The following is a 21,182-nucleotide window of genomic DNA, read 5'->3' as shown; positions in this document are numbered from 1 at the left end:
TGATATAGGCGCTGTTGCCAATATGTGAATTAGAAACAAATCCCCTTAAAATTTAAAACCCAACATCTGAAACATCAATTTGAATACTTTTCGAAGTGAATTTGAAAAACTCATGAATTAAACTCAACTTTATTTTGTTCAAACTTGAATTTGCTGTAATAACCCAAATTGAGGAATATTCCCCATTATGAACGAAATGAGTAGTTCCAAAAAACTTCGATATTTCCTGTACTGAAGAGGTGTCACCGAAGTTTTCCATTCGTTCTATCGAGATCAATAAAAAAGCTTCTATAGAACTTTTTCTCACTCGAAGTTTTAGAAAAAAATAGGAAAATTGAAATAACGCTTTCCTATTTTTCGATTCCATTCAAAAACGAATAGGATCTGGAGATCGCAAGTCTCCATAATAGTGGAATTTTGAATCGATATGTCAACTCATTCTCGAGAAAATGGGAAACAAATTTTGAAACAGACAGTCAGACGAGACATAATTTTCAAAAAACCGTAGTATGCTACTTAAAGGTCGTCGTTGTAACTAGTTGCAACTGGAAAACTCATTTAAATTCCCTTTTTTTCAGATTTTGGCCCTCATTGACCATACAATTCATACCTAGTAAACTGGACCAAGCTAGGTTTTTAACTGACGTATTTGGAAGCAATGTAATGAAGGCTCGGGTAATTTTGAATTTTTCATCTAAAGGATGTTTGAAAGAATTTATAGGGTTCTTGAAAATTTTGGCAGAAAACAACAACTTGAAGCGTCTGTTAATTCATCAGGCTCCATATGGATTCGAGAAGCCATCCAACCGACTACTTAAGCAATGGTGTGTATTATAGTTTATTTTCAATATATATTCAGTATCGCCAATTTCTCAAGGATCCTTTCAATAGGCTGTGAGATTATTGGTGCCTCTGATCAAATTCTAAATGTGCTTGCCGATTATAGTCTATACGAAGTAAATCTGAACAGCCAAATGAAAGACTAATGTACCGGGTCTGATAAATTTAATAGTTAATAGTATATAAAACTTCCCACATAAAAATAATGATTATACTATAACAATTTTCTATTGAAGGTGATTCATTAGCAACGTCGCACTTGAAGTGACCAACTCTGCAGAGGCGTACCAAAATAATATTTTTATTTATTTAAACACAGGTAATTACGTAAAAATTGTTATAGTAGGTGGCGCTACCTGGTATCAATGGTAAAACTGGTTACATTTTCTTATTATGCCTAATACAGTACTTCAAAAAAACAGAAAAATTTACAAAATAAGTATTATGTTCATTTTATATAGAAAGAGAACTACAAAGCAAAGAAATAATTACCTAAGTTGTTCAGAATCCATTGACTCGCCCGAAGAGGAATCCCCATTCACACTTAAATCTATTATTATTTGGTCGAAAACAGTGTCTACCATCCCGTCCAATCTCCACATTTTCTCTTTTTGGAATTCCTTTTTGTCCTAACCAACTCTGCATGTCTGCTTTTCTGGTAGTCATAGTTGACAGCTGTTCTACTAATCGGCTGTGATAAGAAGCGTTATCCATTACTATTACCGAATTTGGCTCGACTCGTGAAAGAAGAGATTCAAACCATCCTTCAAAGCGTTGGGCGTCCATGTCTTCGTGATAATCCCCCGTTTTTTTTTATAAAAAAAATTAGTACACTATCGTCTAAAAAGCCACTCTCGCTACCAGCATTCATCTACGTTTCGTCCACATAATAAATCTTTTTGTGAGCAGAACGCATTTCTCTAATAGAGCGAAGATATCTCCGTTGCCATGAGACTATATCTTCTCTTTCTATTAAGACAGATTCACAGGATCGTTTGGCACATATAAATTTTAAATCTTCTTTTATTATTTTCCTTAACTTCTCTTTGCTCATTTTTGAAATGAGATCATTATCTATTACCTTTGCCTTATGGATTCGAGGGTTGGCGCTTTATTCTCAAAAAAAAAAGAATGAATGGTATAGCGTAAAAAATGTTTCTGGTACTCGTCCAATTCATTTTTTTTCTACCACGACAATGTACTTTTGAAGCTTGCATAATCCCAGTCACCTTTTTTCACGTCGACACGGATATTTATGTTGAAAATGAACCCTGGGCTACAGCTTCCACTGTACGGAGTGTATTTTTTAAATGTTCGTACACTCTACAGACAATCTGTTTTTCTTGTAACGACATAAACTTCTGCTTTCTTTGTACATTACTTGGACCTGCTACGGCATCCATCTTAATACTATAAAAATAATAAAATTCAATCATATTTTTCAGCTATTTGTCAGTTGTTTACTTACCTCAAAAACTATTTTGAAGTTGATGTACGCAACACGTGTTTCGCTGCAAAGTAGCTTTTTCAAGCATGTTCACTAAAAAACTGAATTCTACATATATTGTGATTTATATATATTTTTTGAAATATGTACTGTCTACCTAGAAACTAATAATATTCTAGGAACTAATTAATGACAGTTATACCTGAGTTTAACAAACATTTATACCTGATTTTAATGACTAGGTCAACTAATTATCTCACAATAAAATATGAATGTGATGAAAATCTATGATAATGTATTTCGAAAAATCGGTATCGACCAACTCTATCTTATATTTTAAAGTTAATAAATATAACAGTCTATTCAATAAATATAATAAAAGTAACAGAACACACTACGCCTATGCAGATAAGGACGCTTGATAACGAAGAAACCGAATGAGTAGTTATGAGTAGTTTTAAGGACGCAAATATAATAGACCTGCGAAGTGTTGATCAGTTTACCGATGTTTCAAAGTATTTAACGAACTGGTTCACCTATTCGCTCGTACATCCTATCGATATGCAGAAGCTATCTTGTTACGGGGGGCAAATTCTATGAAATCATCTTACTTTTCAATTATTCACAATGGCGATGCATAGACAATAAAAATGACCCCGTTAAGAATTTAGTTCTAACATTTAACATTGTTGCCGTTAGCTCTCAGTTCAATTTGTATATGAGTTACCTTCAATTGAAAATTGTTATACTATACCCTCTCATTGCACGAAATTCCAAACTGAGTGTTGACAACGTGCTCCTGATATATAAACAAATTATCAGGCCAGCTATGTTGTACGCTTGTTCTGTGTTCTGCAGCCTTAAGAGGACTCCGTTGCAGAGACTCGAGACGATGCAGAATAAAGTGCTTCGTATCGTGACTGATAATGATCGGTACATTTCATTGGAGCGTTTACGAGACATAGCGAAGTCGATTATGGATTTGATCCGAAAGCTTGCTTACAAACACTTCAAGTGGTTCCTTCCGAAAAGTCCGCCGACTAGAGTAATATCACGGCAGTTAGAGTATATCATAATCAACCCCGCTATCACGGTGGGTTGAATAATGAAGCCCTCGATATTTTCCATGAGCTACATGTAAATTACCGTTTGTAAGTTCATGAAAAAGCTGGCATAGAAAACTTTCTGTAGACATTCTGTCCTGGTTTTTCAATGAACTTTTTCCAGTAGTATCTTGCTAAACAGCTATGTTATCATTTGAACGACCTAAATATCAAAACCATGTAATGGTGTGCATCAGCCTTGGCTTGGGAAGTTACTTTGCTACTCTACCTTTAAAGTAGAGGTACTCATGAAATGTAGGCATGTAAATAGTTTATTTTTGTTAAATAAACAGCGTGAATCATATACACTAACTTTATTTGGCAAAACGTATTAATTTACAAAGGTTCAACATAAACGTATTCTCTTAAACAAAAAATATAAATTCAGTTTTAAGCTATTTACTCTTTGTCATATTACTGTCAAGCACACACTCAGTTAATACAGGAGTGACAGGTGACATAGAGTTGATTCGCAAAGAACTATTATTTAACAATTTTATTAAAAAAGATTTCTGCTTTGCATGGGAGCTGACGCCTAGTTCTTCCGCCATGCCACATGATGGGTCAGTCTCCACTTTGGGTCAGTCGAACACTTCGGGGCTCATCTTTGAGGCTAAAATCTCCGGAACAAAATTTTGCAAAACCCCGTCGAACAATGTGCTCATTAACAAAAGCATTGCCAAATGCCTGGTTGATTTCTGGCTGCCATGGCAGCACTTTGGTATATCATCAATGTATAGAATACAAAATTCTCACGACACAGTAGACTAAATATTTATTGAGATATACAGCTACAAAAACGCATGAAATTAAAACAGACAAAACTTTTGGAACGACCTAATAGTAAGGCGTTACTTGCAGCTTTTATTTAATGAGTTAACCAAAACAAGTTACTGTTTAATTCGAGTTTGACCTCGTGCGTCAACTATTTTGTTCTGATGTAAGTAATAGATTCAATGGTTGGGATCTCTAGTTTGGATTCTTTACATGTCACGAGTGTATTATGCTCAATCTGAAATCTGTGCCACACAATCAGTTTTTAATTCAATATTTTTATTTTCAGTTTGAACCGTTTTATCAAGGACAACGTAATAAGTCAGCTAAAAAAATGTTTATCAAAACTCGATGAGTTCAGCATAGGTTGTGTTCCAGAACTATCGCCTTGCTTAGTGGATGAATTATTGGAAAGTCTGAATCCTTCTGTTAAAATTCTAGGTTTAGCTTCTTTGAAAAGATCGTCGTCAAAATTTACTTTTGATCCAACTCATTTACTTCGGTTTCAGAAACTGCAGGTAAGCAAAATTTATCTGTATTTTTGAATATTTATGTAGTAAAAGAAGTGTAGTCTTATAATATTATGTTACCGATATTTCTACAATAGCTACTGTCATCAGGGAGCTACCAGCTACGAGATGGCGTCTGTTAATGATTCCGTGCATTTCTGTTGTTTTTGCAACCAAGTGTTGCCTAACTTTGCACTCTTGCTCAACCAACATAGAAATATTATATGTTTTGTTATAGTATTTTATAAATAGTTATTTTAATTTTTAGGTACTGCATATCGAGTTGTGTCAACTCTCTGGAAAACTTCTTGATGTACTAAATGAAATAGAACCTTTGAAGAAAATAATTATACACTCCAGTAAAATGAATGATAACGAGTATAACGATTTTGTGCAAGACGCAGTGGAAACATTCAAAAATGATGTGACAATTGTGATCAGATTCAAGTGAAATCACGATGCGATTGTAGAAATGGATGAAATGGAGATGAATCTACGTGTAGATATAATTCCACAATCCGAAGATTTTTTTTCATATACGTCAATACACTTTTCCGGAAATCAATTCCGTCCTTGTATGTGAAAAAATTATTATTTGGAATGGAAATTGAAAACATCCATTGATAAATACCTACAAAATGTATTCGAAATTCATCTTAACCTATTAACCTAACCTAATCTTAATCTAACCTAACCTATATTAACCGTTACAAATTATATTTTTGTCAGTTTGTAGATCAGTCACACATTGAAAAATGACTGGTTTTAATTTATTCAATTTATTGTATATATTTTATTTTGGACTAAGTATACATATCTTACCATAAGTAATTTTTATAGGTTTCCTAACCATAAGTATTTTATTGTATAATAAACATTTCTACCTATTTGTCGATTTATTTGAGTAAATTCTCTGGAGTTATGATTTCAACTGCGAAAGATGAAGCAATAACATTAATTTTTTTATTTCTGACCGGGATATTATAAGCTTATATCGTCATAGTTACGCTATCAATAAAGAGGGTCATAACTCCCTTGGGACATTATAGATTTTATAATTCCCTCTACCTTTCATAAGTAAAAATAAATAGAAATGAAAACTGAACCATATTTTATTTATTCACGTCATTACAAATAATAAATGTACAATTTTGAAATGTTCCCTGAAAATTACTTCCACCACTGGAAACAATTTCTTCTTTTGTATGGCTGGAGCTTCTGTTCACTACAGTCGAGGTACCTGCCTCTTCTGATGACAAAGTAGACAACATACGCGCCGTTTTATTTCTCAATTCGATGCTATCCTCCAAATACCCCTCCGCCACCGTGGAACTTTTCCAACCTCCGTGTCTTTTTAAGTTAGTCATAGTTGCTCCTGCATTGGCTAGAGCAGTAGCAGAAGTGCGACGAAGGCAATGTCCCGTATAGGAAGATGAGTTTGGCAATCCTAAATACATTGCGATTTTGCTGGGGATTTTCCCAAACATGTTTTTTCCAATTGGCTGAGATGTACATTTATTTTGTCGGAAGCTCAAAAAAAATCGTTCAATACCTTTAGGACGCAAAGACATATAAAGTCTTAATGAAGGCAAAGCGGAGAACTCTTTTTCATCCACAACTGTAAATTTCTTCGATACACCAGTTTTACTTTCCGGTACGTTCACTACCATAACGGAATCCCGGTCCTCTATATCCGATATCTTCATATTCAAAAGTTCCTGACTTCTGCATCCTCCAAAATAACCCATAATCAAAACAACCTATAACAAAAAAAAGGAAATAAATACACACAAAAAGGAAAATAAGAAAAAAATTACCTTATGCAATAAATGAATATCATTAGGAGCGTCCTTTAGGAATCTGATAACATCTTTAGGAGATAAAACAGCAGACTTTTTCGGCTTATAACTCTTACTCTTCCGTTTCAAAAAAGCCTGTAGTTCATTGAACTTGGTGATATCTCGTTTCTCATGTATAGTCACCATCGATTTTAGCATTGACCATTTAGTCCATAAAGAATTCGGACTATACGTTTCTGAATAAACACAATTACTACCAAATCTACCGAAAAACATAGAAAATTCCTTACCAGTTCTTGAAAATATGCCAGAAATACAGTTTCAGTGACATCTTTTGGCATAACATTTTTCCGTGTCAGCCAGTCCAGATATATCTTGTATTCTTTTTGGTATACGGCTTCACTTTTCGATGGAATTAATGATTCTCTTGCTTGTTCAGCTTTTTTCAAAATATCCTCCATTATATTTGGGGTAGAAAACACGTTTTCACCGCAAACACAGCTTGATAACAAAGTTCTGTTTATAAACAAGTAACATAGCAACAACCTAGCAACAAGAAAACTCTACTATAATCAACGGTACCTGATTCAAATATACCGGGAAGGTAATGAATTGGTACATTTTTCCGTTTCAAAAATGAACAAAATTTTATTGAAATCGGTCAGAAATAAAATTATCTATGTACCACGGGAATTAATGAGCCTTAATAACCTCAGGCAATTGCTGTCCCTCGGGCCAGAAGTCCTCGGGACGCAAACTTTGCCATCGGTAATTAAGACCCTCCTAATTCCCTTGATACATAAATAACTATAATGACCTGTGAATTATATTTTCACATCAACCTTGATCACTATTAACAAAATGTCAACTGAAATAAACTATATACAGGGTGCAATCAGATAACAATGATAAAAACTATACCATTCTCCCTCTTAATAATTAAATAACAATAAATTACTACTATTTTTAAACATTTAAGACGATGAGTCTTGAAACCGGTCGTCGAAAAATCGTGCCACCCAGGGCCGTCGCCATGAGGGGATGGGGGGGGAGCCTCCCCTCCTGCTTTTTCGACTTGGGAAAAAGTTGGGAAATTTGGGCCGTGAAGATAGAAATGAAGAGAGAATGACAATTAAAAATATCAAAATGAGAGAAAAGAAAGGGAGAGGTAACAAGAAAAGGGAAAGACCGGGAGAAGGTTGGGATTTCCCAACATGCATAACTTGGAGATCCCATACTTTGAAATTCTGAGTTGTTTGAAAACTTCAAAAAAGTTTAATTTCTCCTAAGTAAGAGAACAGACAGCAAGAGCGCACTAGGGGCTCTGACAAACCCGAAGGTGACATCAAAACTGGTCTGGGAATGCCATGAAGAACTGAATGAACTTGCAAACAGGAACAAACTAACTTTGTACTGGGTGCTAGGGCATTCAGGAATCACAGGTAATGATAAAGCTGATGAATGCGCTAGACGCGGATCATCAACTCCATATATAGGTCCAGAACCAGCTCTGGGGGTATCAAAATCACTGGTACGAAACCAGATTAGGATATGGACCAATAAGAAGCACACAGAGTACTGGACAAAAGTACCTGGCAACAAACACAGTAGAACCTTCATTGGGGAACCGTCCGAGAAAAGAACCGAAGAACTACTTCAATATAGTAGGGATCGGCTCAGAATAATTACAGGGTTACTAACCGGTCATTGTCCGCTCAGAGAACACCTGAATAAAATGGGGCTGTACAACGGAGACCTCAGCTGCAGATCATGCAACGAAGGGATAGAAACAGCTCTACACATCTTATGCGAATGTGAGGCACTGAATCACAGGAGGCAGGCAATATATGGACGTATGAAATTACGTCCAGAAGAATATGACGAACATCCAACACGGAACCTGTACAAACTAGTACAGGAAACGAGACTGATGAAATGGGTGTCATGAGAAGATGGGAGAACAAACGCAATAAGCCCAAGAGGCTGCAGTGTTTCCTGGAGACTTGGACTAAATGGACAAGTCAGACAGCTCCCAAGGTACAAAAAAAAAGAAAAAAAAAAGAGAACAGTCCTGAATAGTCCACAAATTTTGAAATGACAATTTTACAAAATTCCCAAATTTTCGGTGTTTTTTCGACTTGGAAAAGTTGTGAAATTTCTGGCCGTGAAAATAGAAAAAATAATAGAAGAAAACAATATGCACAATATTATCCAAGGGTTGTTTCCTTTCATTTGTATTGAATATTCCTATGCATGGTGGATATTGTGGAAGACCAAGGACCTTGGTCCAAAGAAAAATAGTTCCCATTATTATTTTTATAATTGCCAAACTTTATTTTTATTTGTGCATACCCTAACGGGCATAAGCATTCAGCCAATCTTCGGATAGCCAAGTAAGAAAGTCAACATATTATAGTAGTAACTAATCCCTCGGCTTTAATTTTTTCGATAGTTGGTTAATTTTCCTAGTGGGGTTGGGAAAATTTGGATTTCCTCCCCCCCTGGTATTTTTTTTCGCTACGCCCTGGTGCCATCTGTATTCTTCGCATCTACAATCCTGATTTTACCATCTTTGGCAGGATAAACTTCATTGACAATACCTTTCTGCCAAATATGTATGAGTTCATTTGGATCTATCATTAAAACAACATCTTCTACACGCCAGCATGCCAGCTGGACATCAAATTTATATCCCTATCGCTGGTTTCGGTACAGAAGAGTGCAGCATACGACGGACCGATGATTAACAGTCAATGCAGTGTTGGGTTAAGTCAGCGCGGGGCCTGGAGCAAATTCTGTCAAGAGGCCCTTGACAGAATTTGCTTTTCTGGATTTAATATGGGTAAATTCAGAGATGACACTTTCATATATCGACTTTTTTGGGCAAATCATATTCTATGTTCATCAAAGTGATATGATTAGGACGTTCTTGGCCCATCGTGTTTCAACTTAGTTAGTGATCATGAGAGACAAGTAAATACGTAAGGCAATTTCTTGCCTCATGTTTGAGAATCATGATTCTAAGGAATTATTTAATAAAAGTTTATGAAATTTCAGTTCCAGAAGCTCTTGTTTCTTGCTGTCAATAACAGTAGCCACATCTGTTTTTAGCTGTTCAGCGAACTGCACTAATTCGTCGCCTAGGTTGTTCTCCAAATCGTGTTCGTAAGTACTGACCATACTTGTAAGGGATTTTAGCTGTTGAAATACTCTAAAACCACCAGAAATTTTATGATATGCTTTCATACTTTCAGATAAATCAGACAGTAGTTATCAATAATGACAATAAACACATTAATTTCAAAACTTTGTCCAGGTGTGCTTTTAAAAGTTTTTTATGTTGTGCCAAACGTAAATGTATAGCATTTTATGATTGTTTAATAGTCGATAAAATCCTATTTCATTTGATCGGGTTGTTACGACTAGCTCGTTCGATAACAATATCAGGGAATTCCCCTGTTACTTTTGCAGTGCTGCCAACTTGCGTGTAGTGCAGTGAAAGTAGAACAACGCATAACTTTTGGTGTGGCCAGCGCTCTATTGTGGAAACGTGGTAAAATTTTAAATTATGGTTGTATATGTTGATACCAACGTTTCTCGTGGTAGGTACTATACCTACAATGAAACATCTTGCTCTAAATTAATAGGCAAAGTACCGTCACTAGCTCTCAATAATCTCGAAACATGATCAATATGATAATCGATTCAAAAAAAGTTCAGCTATATTCATTCATGAAATTATTCTATATTTTATAATAAATCAAGCAACCATAGATCATGACTGAGTTAAAAAATAAACAGTTCGTCTTTTTCTCGAAATAAATTAGATATTATATAAGGTCATACTTCTTTAAGTACAAATATTTTGAGGGTGTGTTCGGGCCATAAAACTGAATAACTTTCGTCAATTAATAAACAAAAGCTTCCAATTTCGCTAAACAACAGATCTGTTGGTTGGTTGGTAAGTGATAAACTTCTACATCGTTCAACCGATCGTGATGAAACTTGACATGTATAAGTAATTTTTCATAGAGAAGGTTTATAGGCTATCAATTTTTCTGTAACTTGCAACTAGATGGCGCTGTAGAACAAATTTTTCGAAAGCACTGGTATAACGCTGCGCACGCCTAAGTTCGTTGATTCTGATTCTGTCAAAACATTGGAACAGCAGCGATACAGCAACATAGTACTAGTCAGGTATAAAATAAGCGTGATAATAAAGTGCTAATTAGGTGCTTGCAAGAAATTAAGATGAAAACGACCGCGAATAAACGAAAAAAAAAAACGAGATACCTGATTTGAGAAAAAAAAAATAACAATATGCAATAATGTCTTGAGAAACTCGTAAACTAATACATAGACAATCAAAATAAAGTGATAATTAAGTGCTCACTAGATATTCATAATAAAACTAGATTCTTTAATGCCTATGGGACTCATGGACCTGAAAACCACCATGACTGATGTACGTTATCAGGTCCATAAGCCCCATATGAATTATGGAATCTAGATTTACTATAAATATCTAATGAGCACCTAATTAGCACTTTATTCTCATACCCTCACTTATCGAGGAACGTACTGTAGGAATTCAGTCCATCGGTCATAGTGGTTTTCCATAATGCCCCATAGGCATTATTAAATCTAGGTTTACTATTATTTATCTAGTGAGCACCTAATTAGCACTTCATTTTGATTGTCTATGTATTAGTTTACGAGTATCTCAAGACTTTATTGCATATTGTTGATTTTTTTCTCAAATCAGGTATCTCGAAAAATTTTTTCGCCTATTCGCGGTCGTTTTCATCTTAATTTCTTGCAAGAACTTAATTAGCACTTTTTTACCACGATTAGTTTATACCTGATAAAGCATTCGTCCTCGTTTTCGAGAGACCTGATTCTTAGATCTGTTGTTTAGCGAAATTGGAAGCTTTTGTTTATCAATTAGAAAATGTTACAATCCTCACCGTTCAGCACTTAATTAGCACCTAATAGTGTTTCCTTAACATTTATTATTTTATTATTATTTTCATTGAGTATTAAGTTGCACTGTAAGTTACAGAGCACCTAATTTATGACTTCGGTACCTAAAAAGCACCTAAAAAGTACCTAATTTTGGCATTTTCTAAATGCGATTTCCGTACTTTGCGTTGATGGCGTAACAGAGCTCTCTTATCTTCCATGAACAAAACTTTGTCAGATATACTTCGAACAGTTTCCAATTTTCTTCAACCATTTCGTGTAGAATATACAAATCATCCTTCTACTTTTGGATATCGTGGGTACTGACATGGCAGACGACAATGTTTTGCTCAGTGCGGGTCCAAAAATGAGTTTTTTATTAACTAGAAGTGGCCAATTATCTTGTCCGATAAGTATTTTGGGTTGAATGTCTTTCAGCGGTGAAATGTTGTCCTGTCTGCGAGATAAAAAAAAGTTTCGTTGTTCGAACATGACGCATCTGAAAACTGGGACCATTGTCTTTGGAACTAATAGTCAATGAAACAACTTTAGAATCATTTTGTTGATGAAACAAATCGTCATTAGTCCATTGTAGAGAAATACTTTGTATGGGACCGTCAAGTCCGAGTGAATTAGCAAATTCTTCATCAATCAAAGAATGATGCGTCATCCAAAAGTGCATAAGTTTCAGCTGTTTTATTTCGACAAGTGACAACTACGGGTAAAATTTCAGTAGAACGAATTCATTATTGAAACCGTAAGAATTTGTTCCAAGCAATGGCAGAGTATTCAAAATTATTGGCTTCATTATTAATCTGAGGAACAGCTTTATGCAATAACTTATTATGAAACTTTGAACATTGTTGGAGTCCACATACCTTTCGTTTTCTGCATTGCATCAAATTATAAAAACTCAAACTAGAAAAGCATACCTTTTTTTCGTTATTATTGACCATCTACTGGCATTGACTTAAATTTAGAAAACTCTGTAAGATGACATACTTCGATTCTGAAATTTTTTCCTGAATGTTATATTTTGGAAATTTGTATTTGACTAAGCGCATTTGCCTTTTCATCAAGCCACTTTCCTAATACCTACTACTAGTTTGAATGGTGGTTTCACTAACTCAGAAATGTGTTCTACTTATGATAGCTGATATGAGGTCGGTAATTTACCCATTATTTCATTCACTAGAAATTAATTATTTAAATGTTCTTCCTCATTGAGCGATTTTTCACTTCATCACAAAACTCTATGAATAACTCAAGCGTTTCTTCTCTCATGGGTAGAAATTTCTTTATTTTGTCTAACATCATTATTGTATGATCTGGCCGACCAAAAAGATTTTTCAGTAAATCAATAACCTTGTCAACATCTTGTGGCATTATTAAAAGGGATCAGTCTAGACTGATTTCCCTCATCTGAAAATACACAAATAGCGTTAGAATTATTTTAATGATAAATAAAATTGGGGGCCATTCACTTGGATTTCCGTCAAAATAGGGAAGTTCACGTGACAGAGATTGTCTTGCCGGCAAGGGGCTTATCGTAATCCAATAGTAATTTGGTTGGGAGAGTCTATACCTACCTTCGCGATCGCTCGCCATCACGTTTGGCGCTTGCTATATATTTGAAAATGTCCGTATAGGACGAAATTTTGAGGTTAACGAGTTGTAGTTTCACAACTCGAAAGCAGTTGTGGATAATTCTTGAAAATCTGAACAGTATATTGGCGACAGATTTCGATTCTTGCGCCATCTATCAACAAGTGTATAAAGTTGGTTCAATCCCATTTATGGCGTCGAGATTTTTTGAATCGGTTATAACAACAGGATTTCTATGCATTTTGCGGAAAATATGAGTTTCTAAGTGATTTATCGCGAGATCCTGTTGATCATACGTCGGTAATAGAGTGGCTATATTCCCATGCAAAAATAATCAGAAGGTTGTTATCGTTAATGAACTGTCACGTAAATGAACCGGTTAACCGTTCAGATTTTAGATATTTTTATTGATGACAAGGACTAATTGAGTTGCATGTTTGAAGTTTCTCGTACGATGGATTCATTAATATATTTGAAGGAGTAAATTTATATAGCTGACTCGTTTGCTATAACTATATTAACAACATCGGTGAACTTTTTTTCCCGATTGTTCAACTCAAGCTCACCTCCATTCAAATTGTTCTTCAGTTCTTTGATTTGAAATTATTGAAAAGTGAAAACCACACAAGTTTTACTTACCTTTCGAAATTAGGTTTCAATTTCATCTGTCAAGTTCTATACCTGCCAATAAATGCCCTCAGAACTGAATCAAACCTTGCTTCGTGAATTATAACGTCACTAATAAAGTCATTACCGTACTCCCCTATTACTGTTCTGACACAAAATGCAGTGAGAACTAAACACTGAAGTTCAGTTGCCGGTAGATCAGCGGGATCTCGCGAAAAATTACCTTATGAGATCTAAAGACTTGTGCTGTGATATCCGTGATCAGGTCGATCAGCTGAGTAAAAGTTAATCTGTCATTCGGGACTCTTCCATACTTCAATTCTTGCTTGCGCATTTGGTATTTGTAAATAAATATTGTGAGTGTTGTGTTCACAGAAAGGAAAATTATTACAAGACGGAGAAAATAAATTTAACCAAAAATGAATCTTAATCAGACAGGTAAGAAATGCTGTAGTGGTATTCAAAGAAAAAAATATTTCTTGAATTTCTTTGGTTTATTGTCATCACAAAAAATCATTTTTTACCTGGTTGTGATAAAAGTACAAGACAGATTTTGACTTCACCTGTTAGAACAATTAAATTTTTGTACTGTTAAAGTGAAAATTTACACAATCATAGTATTTGTGAAAGATTGTCCATATGTTTTGATTTTGGAACTTTCTCAGATACATTTTCCTTTGGCACATTTCTTTCACTTCAAAGTATAGTATTTGATATCATTTCTTGTTCCTGTTACTATTCTTTTATTAATGATTCAGATTAGGTTTGGTTAGATCAGCTATTACAATCTAAAATGTGAACTTGATACTGATGTGTAAAATATATTCTGTAATACCTACCTATTAATGAGGTACTTCTACTAGTTTCTAATGTAGGACTCATGATTCACAGACAATTCCCAATTTTTTACATTCAATAATACCACATTTAAAAAAATATGATTTTATGACTTTGAAAGGATACCTAGGACTCCTGATTCCTGATTCGAAAATAGTGAGGGAGAACTATGTTAGTTTCCCTGAAACATCTAAAAAAATCTCAAATTATACAATTACTGCCTTCATTGGAAATAATTTGAATAATGAATAATAACCATTTAGTATAACTAATTTCAACAGTTTTGTGTAAAAAAGAATTAAAATATATCTGACCTTTTTCAATGTTCAAATCAAAGCTGTCAACATAAACATACTCTTTTTGTGTCTAACCAGAAAAAGTTGTAATGAATTGGTATATGTAGATCAACAAATATGGAATGAGTTTCCTCTATATTTTAGATCAGAGTAATAAAAATGCAAAAAAATGTATGTACTATTAATATTCATAATAAAATCAAAACAAGCCTTTCTTATCACATTCACTATGGAGAACACAATGATTCAATACATTTACTGATCCTGACAATGAAAATTAATAGCAGACATTCATAATTCTTCTATCATTCATATTAACACAAAGTAGCAGCATTCAACAGCATGATCCACAGACTAGTAAATCTAGTAGATTCTTTATTGCCAAAAAATATATGCTGTCGACTAGCATAAAGATTTGTAAGTTCTGACAAAATAAGGGTACAAATATAGCTTATAAAACCAATTATTACGCCTTGGTCAAAGACGAAACGGACTGGTTTTAAGTTTGACGATAGTCGTGTCACGATGTATTATGGCGATGCATTGAATTTATTGGAGCCTCTGGAGATACCCTACATTTTGTTTTATAAGAGAGAGGACATTGTTAGATCAAGATCTTCAGATGATGTGGTGCTGCAGGTTTTTCTGGGTTTTCCTGCAGCTGAAAAAGCAAATGCGCCACTGGAATCAATGAAGTCGCCCCGGAGCGCCAATTAATTTTTATTGTTGTTTTTATTTTATTCAAATAATAACTACATATGACAAATAACGATGACAAAAATTTGATGTCAAATAGATCGGGTCATGTCAGATGTTTTATATAGGTCAAACAGGAAGAACACTCAAAGAATGAATGAAAGAACATAGAAACAGTTTCTAGAGTGGAAAATTGAATTCAATGTATGCTACTCACCTCTTCACAGAGGGACATGCCTTTAGATATGAATTCAAAACTCTTCATTTCCAGAAGTGGAAGTTTTTCTGCTATTGACATTTTCATCAATGTGATAGGAATACCTGTATCAATTAGGCATTGAACTTAAATGTTGTTAATCCTCGCAATTTTCTAAAAAATACACAACCTTCAGAAGAGCATGGAAACACGTTGTGTTCCAATATTCAATGAACTAATCAGTTAGTGACAAAATACATCAAGTAACATTTTAGTATAATAACATTTTCTAGATATGATGCAATATATTTTTAAGGGAAGTTGGTATGTTTGGTGTCTTTTTGTCAGTTTCATCTGAGTTAAACACAACACGACCTACGAGGTCGGATATACTGAACAAACGTTTTCTATTTTGGAAAATTAGAATAAACTCTATTCAGATCGAGAATATCAGTGGTTGTTTTTGAAATATTCATCTAATTCGACAATTCAAGTTTTTTTTGGTGATTATTTCAAAAACAACCGCTGATATTCTCCATCTGAAAGAGATTGTTCTAGTTCCCCAAAATAGTAAACTGTTGTCCAATTTAACAGACCTTCAAGGTCTTACCGTTTCTGAGATAGCAATTGTGGCCTGTATAACTATCATTTCATAGTGTTACAGCTCCCATTTTACTCAATATAGGGCACATATGTTCTCTTAAATTTACTTCTTTTGTAAGTTTCAAAAAAAAATAGTTTACAAAAAAAATATTTAGCTGCTGAGCTTTTACCCCGTGCAAAAACCAATTCACTAAATGGCAATGCACTAAAAAAATAATATACAATAGACTGATCACGTATCTAGAGAATAATAGTCTTCTAAGTAATATGCAGAATGGATTTAGAAGAAAGAAATCGACTACTCAAGCTAACTATCAAGCTTTATGTAAGGTAATTGAATACTTATATCAATAGTAAAAAGGCTACAACAGCTGTCAATCTGAACTTTTGACAGTCTTGACCATAGGCTATTGATCACAAAACTGTCGTTCTATGGTCTCAGAGGGCTGCCACTCGAACTAATTACGTCCTATTTGAAAAATAGACAGAATGCTATGTATTGTAAGAGATGTACCCCAGGGATCAGTGTTGGGCCCACTACTATACATTTTTTCCACTAACAATGTGCCTGAAGTTGTTGATGAATACATGGTTCAGTATGCCGATGACTGTTCTGTGGTTTCCAGTTCAACCGACCACAACTACCTACAGGCAAATATCTTTGCCTGTAGATTCTGGAGTAGTACTTTACATCACACAAACTCAAACTGAACAAAAACAAGACAGAAATCATATATTTCACCCAAAACGGCACAAATAATACTTTAAGAATAGGAAAATGCTTGGCATCGCTGTTAATTAGGTTTTTTCCCAAAACTCCAGCTTTTTGATAAATGCTTTTTATATCAGAAATCATTTCCGCTAGTTCTTTGTCTCTTCCCTGAAGCTGCAAATTGAGTTCTTTTAATTTCTCTGTAATGTCCACAAGAAAACCAAGATCTCTAAGCCCGATTGAATTTTCTAGTTCCGGAGTCGGTTCATCGCGTTGTTTGAAAAATTGAACTATGCCAGATAGGACATCATTAAAACGTTTCAGCACCCGTCCTCTACTTAACCATCGGACTTCAGAGTAAAGGAGTAGGTCCCCGTATTGACAGTCAACTTCATCGGCCAAGGTTCTGAATAATCTTTGTAACGCTTGAGCTCTAATCTTGTTCACAATTTTTACCACCAGTTTCGTAACGTTGTTTAGTTTCAGGAAATTTCCACATAATGCTTGCTGATTGATAATGCAGTGGTAACAGAGAAATTGCGCCATAGCTGGAGCGCCATCGGTTGTCAAGCCTACCATTTTCGATATTGGAATTTTCTTGGAAGAAATAATATTTTTTAAATGAGAAAACAACTCATGTCCAGTAGTGTGTCCTTTCAGTGGAATGAACTTCAAAAGATCTTCTTTAATCGTAAAATCACTAAAAACCATCCTGACGAACACGGCCATCTGGGCAGTGTCAACGACATCTGTTGATTCATCCTGTTGAAGTGAAAAATAAACTCAGTTAAGTCAGTTCTTAACTGTAAAAAAATTTCATTGCTCATTACTTCTACACGTCTCATCACTGTATTAGCAGAAAGTTGCATAGATTTTATAGCTGAAACTATCTCGTCTTTATTTCTAAAGTTGGAAAATAACGAATCAGCAGCTTCTAAAAACGCCTGTTTTATCATTTCCCCGTCTTCATAAGGTTTCTTTTTTTGTGCAATTATCTGGGACACACGGTACGATGCTTCAGTTGCAGCCTTATTTTTGTCGACTGTTCTTAAAAATATTGATTGTTGTCCAATTAACTGCTTTTTTAACTGTTTCAGTTTCTCCTTTCTGGCGGCAGAATGTAGTGGGAATGATTTTTCAAAATTAGAATGTACAGTTTCATGATATCTCTCAATATTTCCTTTTTTTTGCAACGGATACCGAAGTATTACATAACAAACACACATTTTTATCTTTAACTTCTGTAAAAAAGTATTGTTCTTCCCATTCCGAATGAAAGTGGTGTGTCTTTACCTTCTTACAACTGCTTGCCATAATATTATTTTTGTTGTTCTCTACTAACCCAGCCGCTGGACGTTGGTTACGCGTTCAGTTTTAAACTAAGCGCAATGTCGCCGCGCCGTGCGTTCAAAGCAATCCAGATCGTTCTCGAACACTAACGCGCTGGTCCGGCTGGTCGGTTCTAGCCGATTCTAGCTTGATGGCGTCAGCGGCAGATCGCTCACCGCAACGTTGCCGCTGTTTATGTTAAATATTATGACAATTAGATTTTTTTGTGGAATTTTCGGAAGGTTCTCTGATTTTTGCAGTTTGAATTTTTTAAATCAAAATCGTTGTGAGAGCTACCAGAATTGCCTCCGCGAGCTACCGGTAGCTCGCGATCGACAGGTTGGCGACCACTGCTTTAAGTGATGGTGTAACTACTTTAGAACCAGTGATTCAACTTTCCTTTCTTGGAATTATAATTGACTCAAAGCTGTACTGGAAGAGCCACATAGATAAAGTGGCAACACAAATGTCAAGGTACTGCTATGTCCTGAAAATAATTTCACAAAATATATCCACTGAGGCTGCGATGTTAGCATATAATGGTTATATTCAGAGTCACATCCGATATGGCATTATGTTCTGGAGAATGTCTGCACATACACAAAAAAATATTCATATTGCAAAAACGGTGCCCAGAAAAATATTCAACCTTTGTCAGAGAGAAAGCTGTAAAAAAATATTCGTAGAGAAAAAAAATATTAACACTAACAGGTCTCTATATTTATGAATCTGTGGTATTTGTCAAAGAAAATATATTTCTTTTTGAGACTCATGATAGGAACCATACCCACAACACACGAAACAAAAATAACCTTTTGAATATAAAGACACATTTGACCTATCTTCAGAAAAATATACGTTTTTCAATCATTAATATTCATAACAATATACCTAAATCTCTCAGAACTTTGTCTCCTATGATCATGAAGAATAAATTGAAAACTTTGCTTCTCTCCAAAGCTTATTATTCGCTGAAAGAATTCTTCAATGATAATTAAAACTGATGTTAGCATTAAATATTTCTTGTATCATTCTGCATTGTGATGTAGATCAGTCTCTTTTGAACCCTACATATCGATGTATATGTTCGTGTTCTGTATCTAATATAATAATAGTAATATTACATTTAGTATATTGACTGTGATAACCTTATTATTCATACATCTCTGGCTATTTATATTCTTATATTCTTAACCAATATTAATGATACTGCCTCATGATTTCCTACTGCTTCTATAATGTTTACTGTAATTGACATGTTCTACATCTGAAAAGGTTTTTTATTTTTTATTACATAGAACGAATAAAGGATATATATCTATCTATCTAAATCATCAATGCTTTTTGGAATACCTATTTTCTCAGTTTATCCACAATAAAATCATATTAGGATAGTTTTGGTAATGAGAATTTTATTTTACATGATGAAACACAGTTTTAATTGATTGAATCCTGTAGCTATGAGTTCACTACATGAGGAATGCTCTCAACCCAAAAGACCTAGAAGACCTAAAAAACTTAAGAAACCCGAAAAAATGACAGATGCAACCACATCATTTTGGGATAAACTACCGTCAGTGGTTTTAACTGAAATCTACAGCTTTTTGGATCACAAAGATAGGCGAAGCGCTTCTTATGTTTGCAAACATTGGCGAGAACAGTATTTCCATCCAAGGTGAGAGTATCTGAACCATTTTATATTAGAACCTGAAAATCTATTGTATGAATGAAATACATTTGCATTGAATTTATTTTTTTAGATTCTGGACTTCTGTGGAATTCGTTATAGAAAGTGACAACCTAGAAAGGGTTAGGTTTTTAAGCTATATGTTCGGAACCATGGCAGTGCAAGCAAAAATAGTAATTCATTCTTTAAACAAGGATTGTCTCAAAGAATTTGTCATTTTGTTTGATCATTTGGCTAGGAACAATAATTTGAAGAGTCTCATTCTCGAACCATCATATTGTTATTTTGTAGGGTAAGTTTCAATTCTCCATTAAACACATTTATCTCGACAATTTTGATTTGCTTGAAGGAATGATTGAAAATATATGCATCTTCCCTCAATAAACTGATGACCATATAAATAATTATAATCCAGTTTTGAAGAAGAGTCAGTTATATTTGTTTCATAAGCATGCATTTTTTAGAAAGGGTTTTGAACTGATACTAGAAATACATTTCAGATATGTATTTATTCATTTAGTTTAATTCAACCTAATATATTTTGAATATATTTGTTCGAGTTTTTTGTTTATATTTTATTTCTACATATTTTATTAGCTTGCTTTCTTATATTAGGCAAAATAAATCAAAATCAACTGCAGTAGCAGAACTCTGTGAAAACATTTATAACTATTTAAACAACAAACAAAATACAATAGATCTATAGAAAAAAAATAAAAAACATTGTAGTATTGAATAATAATAAATCAAAAGAAAAAGCAATTAATATGGATGTTCCACAGGGTTCTATAACGGTCCCAGTACTCTTCATCATTTTTATGAGTGATATGATTAACTCATGTCCAAGTGCGCAAAATATAATTATGTATGCTGACGATACATAAAATGTCCGTATAGGACGAAACAAATTAAAACAAATAAAAGTGGTAAAAAACATAGAAAGTTTCATTTCTCTTTGCAAAATGAATTAATATGTTGTAATTAGGTATATTTTTATATATGTCTGTATTTGTTTTTTTATACTTCTTCACGTGCTGATTTTTATATGTAGACTAAATACTAAATTTACATCATATTTTGTGACGAGTCAATAAGTTAAACATTCTGTACTCCTTTTTGTAATTACTTCAGTGACGAATAAAGTTCTATTCTATTCTACT

General features: G+C 34.2%; 3 protein-coding genes across 3 annotated transcripts in view; 2 read left to right on the top strand and 1 right to left on the bottom strand.

The window, feature by feature from the left end:
* Positions 1-317: 317 nt before the first annotated feature.
* Positions 318-5,575, top strand: LOC141487307 (uncharacterized). The gene is made up of 4 exons (XM_074186232.1): positions 318-522; positions 579-824; positions 4,454-4,682; positions 4,942-5,575. The coding sequence occupies exons 2-4, from the start codon at positions 664-666 to the stop codon at positions 5,122-5,124; spliced, it is 573 nt and encodes a 190-aa protein (XP_074042333.1). The 5' UTR covers positions 318-522; positions 579-663; the 3' UTR covers positions 5,125-5,575.
* Positions 5,576-5,771: 196 nt separating this feature from the next.
* On the bottom strand, positions 5,772-7,188 carry LOC141487306 (uncharacterized). Its single transcript, XM_074186231.1, has 2 exons — positions 6,491-7,188; positions 5,772-6,433 (listed from the first exon to the last, which is right to left on the bottom strand). Exons 1-2 carry the CDS (start codon positions 6,746-6,748, stop codon positions 5,786-5,788), a joined length of 906 nt encoding a protein of 301 aa, XP_074042332.1. The 5' UTR covers positions 6,749-7,188; the 3' UTR covers positions 5,772-5,785.
* Positions 7,189-13,882: 6,694 nt separating this feature from the next.
* The window catches only part of LOC111512658 (F-box only protein 33), a 38,479-nt gene continuing 31,179 nt past the window's right edge, over positions 13,883-21,182 (top strand). The window contains exons 1-3 of the mRNA XM_074186503.1: positions 13,883-14,104; positions 19,794-20,010; positions 20,096-20,314. Coding sequence (XP_074042604.1) covers positions 14,086-14,104; positions 19,794-20,010; positions 20,096-20,314 — 455 coding nt within the window. The 5' untranslated portion in view covers positions 13,883-14,085. The remainder of the gene's footprint in view (positions 14,105-19,793; positions 20,011-20,095; positions 20,315-21,182) is intronic.

Source organism: Leptinotarsa decemlineata, unplaced genomic scaffold (genome assembly GCF_025532065.1).
Source record: "Leptinotarsa decemlineata unplaced genomic scaffold, Ldec_3_MD MMD2_tig00078422_RagTag_RagTag, whole genome shotgun sequence".
NCBI classification, from domain to species: Eukaryota; Metazoa; Arthropoda; class Insecta; order Coleoptera; family Chrysomelidae; genus Leptinotarsa; species Leptinotarsa decemlineata.
This window is presented reverse-complemented; position numbering and strand designations above follow the sequence as displayed.

Excerpts from the sequence above, each read along its gene's own strand:
- LOC141487307 (XM_074186232.1), top strand. The coding sequence starts at position 664 with ATGAAGGCTCGGGTAATTTTGAATTTTTCATCTAAAGGATGTTTGAAA. Across the intron at positions 825-4,453 it reads AACCGACTACTTAAGCAATG|TTTGAACCGTTTTATCAAGG; the intron begins GTGTGTATTATA and ends TTTTATTTTCAG. Across the intron at positions 4,683-4,941 it reads TTCGGTTTCAGAAACTGCAG|GTACTGCATATCGAGTTGTG; the intron begins GTAAGCAAAATT and ends TTTAATTTTTAG.
- LOC141487306 (XM_074186231.1), bottom strand. The coding sequence starts at position 6,748 with ATGTTTTTCGGTAGATTTGGTAGTAATTGTGTTTATTCAGAAACGTAT. Across the intron at positions 6,434-6,490 it reads ATATTCATTTATTGCATAAG|GTTGTTTTGATTATGGGTTA; the intron begins GTAATTTTTTTC and ends TTTTTGTTATAG.